At 40.9% G+C, this 7,981-nt stretch overlaps 1 protein-coding gene across 7 annotated transcripts in view; it reads left to right on the forward strand.

Moving 5' to 3' along the window:
- LOC103740860 (olfactory receptor 2G3-like) overlaps positions 1–5,884 on the forward strand; it is a 36,408-nt gene extending 30,524 nt beyond the window's left edge. For 2 of the 7 annotated variants that reach the window (XM_029567559.1, XM_029567560.1), the window contains exons 2-4: positions 1,958–2,401; positions 2,486–2,573; positions 4,106–5,884. In XM_029567559.1, the coding sequence (XP_029423419.1) occupies positions 2,499–2,573; positions 4,106–5,080 (1,050 nt within the window). In that variant the 5' untranslated portion in view covers positions 1,958–2,401; positions 2,486–2,498 and the 3' untranslated portion in view covers positions 5,081–5,884. Of the gene's footprint in view, positions 1–1,957; positions 2,402–2,485; positions 2,590–3,178; positions 3,335–4,105 lie in introns of those variants that run through there. The other 5 variants (XM_029567558.1, XM_029567562.1, XM_029567561.1 and 2 more) reach the window with 4 other exon arrangements.
- The last annotated feature ends 2,097 nt before the right edge of the window (positions 5,885–7,981 follow it).

The raw sequence follows: 7,981 nt of genomic DNA on the forward strand, positions 1-7,981 counted from the left end.
GAAAACCACAGTTCTATATATAATAAATAATGTATATAATACATATTATAATAATCTAAGCAAAAATACTTGAATAATGTCTAGAAAACAAGAAAAAAAATGCATGTATCTTGACTCCAAATTCTCTTGAGTCTCAAGCAGACTGATTTGAGTTGCAGCTCAGCCACATGAGCCATCATAGAGTTGAAACTGGTACTGAAAGCTTGATGCTGCTCTACAACAACCAGAACACCCAGACTAATAAGTCGATGGAAAATTTGCATATAGGTTTCTTACACGTGTTGGTGGGAATCTAAACTGTTTCATCAAAACTAGAAGTTATAAGGCAGAACATCTAAGAAGCCACAGCATCTCTCACCCGGTTATTATACTCAGAGCTATGGGGAGAAGACGCATGCATTTAAGTATTCATACCAGCAAGCGTCCTACTAAACCCAAATTGGAATCAAAATTAGAAAATTAAGGGAATCATTCCCACGTAAGGTGGTCTTTCAGTGCAAACACACTAGAGAATTCTGCCAGGTTTGGGGAACTGTCAGGGAGCCAGTACAGCATTGGCGATTAATATAAAATCAGATCATGCATGCCTCATTTTATGATGTCAGTAGTACTGTGCTTAATGCCTTCCTGTATCTGTCTGTATCCTTGCCACATTAGCAGAATAAACCAGACTCAGAAAGACAAATAACACATTATGTCCCACATGTCAAATATACACATGTTCATAAACACACAGATGAGTGACATTGAAAAGGCAGGGGAATAATAAGTGTGTGTGTGGGAGAAGTCTGAGGACAGGAGGAAAGGGGGCTACAGAGGGTAAAAGGAGAAGAAAGAAAAGTGATCACATTTTCTTTCATATGATAATCTAGATCTAATTATGCACACTCACACACAAGCACATGTGACACTCTCATGAAAGCAGAAAGGAGACTATTTGTAGGAGAAGAGGAAAGGAAGGGGAGAAAAAGGACCAGGGTCACATTACAGGAGGGGCAGGAAGCAAGTACAGCAATGTCCATGTATGAAAACGTCACGGTGAATCCTGTTATTTTATATGATGAAGAAAAATTTAATTCAAGAGAACAGACAATGTTTTCTGTGGCCAAAAATATTTCCAAATTATTCACAAGTATTATTCTGTACATAAATATGGGTCATCAATAAAAGATTCACCTAAGAAGATGGCATAAGAAAAAAATGGTATGTGTGCTAATTTAGAGACAACTGTTCAAAAAGATTATCTATTCTTTAAGAAGGGGTGATGATTCTATGTCGAGAACGTAAGATTTTTTTATCATGAAAAATAGATGTATAGATCATACGTTTTTGTGACGTTTTATTTTGAACCAGTTTTGGAAGAGTTAATGACTTTGTAGTTCCCTTTCTTTCTATATTGGGTATGTACTTTCTCAAAATTTACTTTTTCTCACCAGTCAGTCAGATCTTTGATCACTATCACATTTTAATTTTCACATATGTATTTATAGATATATTTGTGTCTATAAACACTCAACCATTAAAAGTAAAATCTTTGCCAGGCATGGTGGCGCATGCCTTTAATCCCAGCACTTGGGAGACAGAGGCAAGCAGATCTTTGCGAGTTCGAGGCCAGCCTGGTCTACATAGTGAGTTCCAGGACAGCTTGGACTACAAGGAGATTCTGTCTCAAAAAAAGAAAAGTAAAATCTTTAAGAAATTATGAAAGTACATTTTATATAGCACTATTGAAGTTGGTAGGAACTAGATGAATGACCATAAGAGGGCTTTCACTATTCCTTATGCCCTTCAGTGGTCTAGATCATCACATGTCAGTGCTGGGATATGCAAATTGTAGTTATGCTGAAATTGTGACATTTGGTCCAGTGCTGGTACCTTGTCCTCAGTACAAGTGAAGAGTGTAGGAGGGAATGATGATTGTACTGCTGGAATTCTAATGAACTTCCCTTGCTTATAGAGACCTTTACAACAAAATGTATGTGGATGGGGCATAAGAAAGTGCTGTTACAAGCCAAGCATCTTTCCATAGAAGAAGTCCAAGTCTCAACGATTCTTCTCTCCCCAGAGACTGTCTTCAATGCAGTGGTGGGAAGTTGTCTCAGGAGGATAACTCCGGAAACACTGGCTGAATAAACAATAAATACAATTTCCTGAAGATAGTAAGAGCCAAGATGCTACAGGAGAGATTGTGCTAACCACAGGATCAAACTGCTGCCTGTCCTGGATGTTCATGGTTGAACTTTCCATCAAAACCACTCAGCCTGGGCAGCTGGATTACCTTTGTCTTGGAAGATGAAGTGTTCTTTCTCCTGTCATAGGAAAAGTAAAGGAAAGTTTATTTAAAAGCTGAGGAAGTCCAGAGCTGGTTCTCTTTGTAGGGATCAGAGGGTTTTTTTCATAGGTAACCTAACACTTACTGTTTGGTCATGGGAAGCTGATTAGCCTCTTCATTTGGCAGACAAAACCCCACATCTTGGTTTTTCAGAAATGTGAAGAGGATGAAGGAGTCTCATAGTGTTGGAAGATGTGAGTGCTTCATGGACTCAGGAGTGCACAGGAGACCAAGTGTGAGGGTGAGGAGGTGCACAGGTGGGTGAGGGTGCTGGCGATTTCCTTCCAGTAGATTCCCAATCTCCCACCACACAATTCTTTCCCCACCCAACAGGAAAGTTCTTAGAACCTGAAGGCAGTGCAGATTCTGGGGGTTCAGAGTTCTGTGGGTGCTACTTTTACTGCTTAGCCAGTAGACAAACACTAAACAAGGTCACCCCTGGGTGGGTCGGTGCCTTCTTTTCCTATAGTTCTAGAAGGGAGACTTGTTAATGGATCATGCAATTGCTTTTGGGAGGAAAATTTACAACAAGCAATTGAATGTTTTTATGGATACCAAAGAAAATAATGTACTTTTCTGACAAATAGACTGTCTCATAATTGAGTCTAGATACAGTTGCCTAGGATTTGGAGACTTGCTTTCTGGTTTGGCTATTTGTGGAGAAAATCATACATTTTCATTGGAGACATTTCTTTGGGCTGGGAGACGTATAGTCAAATCCTATGGCTGATCAATCAGACATTTATGCGTTCTAAAGTTAATGAATTAGAATTACATGTTTTCATAGCGACGTTTTTTAATCTTTGTAAGTTAATAGTTTGATACATGTTTATGGATTCTTTATAGTTTAAAAAAGGTTGAAGAGACTTTCTTAAGACTGAATTCAGGTGCCATCCATATCAAAGCCTGAGACTTGAGGTCATCACAAGGAGTAATAGATCACCTGTTGAGAACCATGTGCCTGATTCCACTAGCAAGCAATATTTGCAGGGAAGACCAAGGGTGAGAACAGAGAAGTTACCTAAGTGTTCATTCATTCTATTGCCTGTCACCTTCAGTGATGGACTGCTTCGTGAAAACATTAGTGACAACTGTTTAAACTTATAATAAATACTACTTCCAGGTCAAAACTCCCCCTCCCTCACATTCTTGACTACCCTGTATATTTTGCATTTGTGTGTATATCTAGTGTAGTCATCACAAAGCTCTCCATTACATTATCAGTTTAGCCTCAGTTCATCGCCTTTCCACAGAGTAGATGACCTGTGCATTACATTTTCAGCAGCTTGGCACATGGACCAGATGTGTTTTGTATGAACACAGTATCTATGTTGTATGCTTGCTGTTGTCATGTGCATTTTTCTTTATTCTTTTAAAATTTTTTTAATTTTTTAAACATTAAAAAAAATTTATTATTTTTATTTTATGCATATGCATGTATTGCCTGCATGTAGGTAAGTGCACCTGTGTTGTGCAATGCCCGTGGAGGTCAGAAGAGGCTGTTGGATCCCCTGGGACTGGAATTATGGACAGTTGTTAGCTGCCATGTGGGTGCTAGGAATCGAACCCAGGTCTTCTGTGAGAACAACCAGTGCTCTTAACCGCTGAGCCATCTCTCCAACCCCATTTTCCTTTTTTCTTACATCAGTTCGTCACTGTGCTTGTACCTACAGCTGTTTCCTGCCTTTCTCTATTAATCCTAGGACAGAAAGTCTCACTTTCCTTGGTTTGTTGTTTTTCTATTGGTTATGATATCTGATTTTCTTCTCACAGGAGTATAGTAAGAATTACCAGAAAGATGACTTACAAGGAACCATGTCAGGAACCAATTTTAGCAGCCCAGCAGGTTTCATCCTACTGGGCTTCTCTGACCAGCCCCAGCTGGAGGCGGCCCTTCTTGTGGTCATCTCTGTCATCTACATTGTGACTCTCACAGGGAACACAATGATCATACTCGTGTCATTCTTGAACCCCAAACTCCATACACCTATGTACTTCTTCCTCTCCAATCTCTCCTTCCTGGACCTCTGTTTCACAACGAGCATCGTTCCCCAGATGCTTTGGAATCTCAAGGGCCCAGAGAAGACAATCAGCTATGCTGGCTGTGTGGTCCAGCTGTTCATTTCTCTGGGACTGGGCTCCACAGAGTGTATCCTGCTGACAGTGATGGCCTATGACCGCTTCAATGCTATCTGCCGGCCCCTGCGCTATGGGGTCATCATGCATGCGAAGCTCCTCCGACAGCTGGCTGCCTTGGCCTGGATCAGTGGTTTTGGGGACTCCACAGTTCAGACCTCCCTGGTTTTCCAGTTGCCTCTGTGCAGTCACCACAGGATTGATGATTTTATGTGTGAGGAGCCAGCCATGATTAAAATTGCCTGTGGGGACACGACCTTCCTGGAAAATGAACTGTCTGTAGCTAGTGTCCTCTATGTGGTGATTCCCTTGGGACTTATTCTCATCTCCTATGCCTACATTCTTAGGAGTGTTCTAAGGATGAAATCCACAGAAGGCAGGAGGAAAGCCTTCAGTACCTGTGGATCACACCTCACGGTTCTGCTTTTGTTTTTTGGGACTATAGTTTCCGTCTACATTCAACCCAAGAGCAAGTACACACAGAATCATACAAAGTTCCTCACCCTTTTCTACACTGTAGTGACACCCTCACTTAACCCTTTGATCTACACCTTGAGAAACAAGGACATTAAGTGGGCAATAAAAAGATTGCTGACCAGAGACACAAACTAGGGAGAAATAAGGAACCTCACACACTGTCAGATTTGGGGGATTTTTAGAAGTTATAAATTAGGACTTAAATTTTTTTTTTCCATGTCCATAGCCGGAACTCCTAAATAATGGTAGGTGGGAAGGTTTCTTTAATGACATCCTGAAGTCTTTTTATTTCCTCTGTCCATGTCACACCATCTCCCTTCTCAGGTGCTTCTAAGACATTCTATGAAGATGTAAATATTGTTGTGTGTGCATTCATTCATATTTATAAATCACCATGAATGAGTGACTGACAGATGACCTGAATGGCAGATCAGAAATTCATTTTCTTGTCATAGAAGTCTATTTTTAACCTTATGGGGCACAGCTTAGATCAGCGCTAGGGAGCTGAAGAGTGCCTGAGGATGCTTTCCCCTAATGTTCTGGTTCCCTGTGTGGTAGTGACACAGTGAGTGTCTGTCCTGTCTACTCCACTGGAAATCCACCACTACCTAGCTGTCCGTCTTCTTTGGAGATGTTGCTTCTTGTGCTTTTCAGCAGCAGCTTCTGGGACTAGACAACTCAGGCATTTTCTGGTCACCCTCACCCATATTGAAGGTTGCAAGGAGAAGAGACTTGGGACAGATGGAGAGGAAGATGGTGAAATGGTGATACCTAACACTTTCATGCATTTCTGTGAGCCTAAAGTAGCAGCCGCCTCCTTTCCATCAGCTTTTTAATCAGAATGTGAGCTCTACAAGGAAATGTACATGTGCAAATTGAAACTCTGGCACTGATTATCAGTATGTAAATTTTACAATAAACAGAGATTTATAAATCTTACAATTTATGACTTTGTCAGTTTTGTAATATATTCCTTTTGTAATAATATAATGCACAGTTTTCTTCATGTAATATAAAAAGTGCATCTCTTCTAATAATATGATTATTTTGGTCAGCTTTTAAGTAATATATTTATAATTTTCTCCAAGTGTTTACAGTATTTTCTTCCAAAATTCTTTCCCTACCCTTAATGGCCATGCATATTTATTTGATGTTGTTTCTTAAATATTGATCTATAAAAGTGCTATTAACAGAGATTAACCCCCAAGTGCCACTTACTTGCAGCTGGAGAGATGGCTCAGTGGTTAAGACCACTGGCTGCTCTTGTGGAGGACCTGGGTTTGATTCTCAGCACCCACATGGCGGCTGACAACTGTTGATTACTTCAGTGCTAGGGGATCTTACACCCTCTTCTGACCTCCATGGGTATTGTACAACATGGGAGCACCTACCTACATGCAGGCAAAATACTCATACACATAAAATAAAAATAATAAAGTAAAGAAATAACTACCTCTAGATTAATATAAGAAGCAGCTGAGTGGATATTTAAAATTATCAGAGTGGATAAGAAAAACCTGACCTACGCAGAAGACATTGCTTGATGTGTCAGTTTACGCACTGCATCTAACAAAGGTTGTTCTTTTTGCTGTCATGTAATTTGATTGATGTTAATATATTTAAAATTTTATTTATTTTTGATGTATACGAGTGTATTGCCTGAATATATGTAAGTACCCCCATGTTATACAATGCATGAACAGATCAGAAGAGGCATCAGATCCCATGGAACTGGAATTATAACTGGTTCTTAGCCACCATATGGGTGCTGGAAATTGAACCCAGGTCCTCTGCAAGAGCAGCCAGTGCTCTTAAGGGCTGAGTCATCTCTCCAGCCCAGGACAAGTTTTTTTAAGAGTCCCTGCTTTGTAGCTTGGGTTGGTCTGGAACTCACTATGTGCGCTGAACTGGTGATCCCCTTGCCTCAGCCTCCCAAGTGCTGTGGATTACAAGTATGTACTATTACTTCAAACCGAAATTTTACTTTTAATTCTTTTGCTTCTTTTGAACTTCCCTGAAATCTTAGAAAAAAATCTCTCCAGGTATTTTGTTTATCACGGCAGTGGTAGTGTTAGTTTTGTTGTTTTGTCTCTGGTTCTTTTCTTTTCTTTTTTTCTTTTTGAGACAGGGTCTCCCTGTAGCCCCAGCTGTCCTGGAACTCACTGTGTAGACCAGGCTGGCCTCGCACTCACAAAGTTCTGCCTGCCTCTGCCTCCCAAGTGCTGGGATTAAAGGCGTGAGCCACCACACCCAACATCTGGTTCTTTTTTAATAAAATGCTTTTATTGAATTTTTGTGCATTTCATACATGAAATTATCTTTATACCTGATTCCCCTACCCCCTTTGACACCCTTCCATAGCCCCCACCCCCACTGGAATCCATATATCCTGTCATTTGTGTCAAGGCCTATTGTGTAAAGTTAGTGTCCCCAGATGTCCCTCAGTGCAAGTTCATCCACCTGGGTTTAGTCAGTCCATGTAATGTCTCTCCTTTCAAGAAGATCAGCTCTTCCTCACCTAGCAGTAATCAGCTGCCAATAATCCTCCAACTAAGATTGGGGCTTTCTGTTCATTTCTACAGTTCTGTGTGGGGTTTTTATCTGCCTAAGTTTGCATTGGTCTTGGGCACGCTGACACCATTGCTGTAGGTCTGTGTGAGAAGGGTTCCAGGCACCTGTAGGACTATTTCCATATGGCCATGCAGCTCCTCCCTGGTTCTTACAATCTTTAGGACCCCTCTTCCACAATGGTCCCTGAGCCCTGGGTGGATGGACCTCAATATAGGAGTCCTGTTCAAGGACCCACACTCTGCCAACTCTTATTCCCTGTGATTTGACCATTTGAGGTCGTTTGTGTTCCTGGCCCTCTGTTGCATGAGGGGGCTTCATTGATGAGAACTCAAAGATGCATTAGTGTTCTCTTCATTCATTGTTCTATGTTCTGAGAGTCTTAGTTGTAGAGGTTGCATCTTAGATGTGCCATTTAGGCTTCTGGAATTAACAGAGAATCTCTGTATGTGACCAGTGGTATAACTC

Source organism: Nannospalax galili, unplaced genomic scaffold (assembly GCF_000622305.1).
Source record: "Nannospalax galili isolate Female #2095 unplaced genomic scaffold, S.galili_v1.0 scaffold158, whole genome shotgun sequence".
NCBI lineage: Eukaryota > Metazoa > Chordata > Mammalia > Rodentia > Spalacidae > Nannospalax > Nannospalax galili.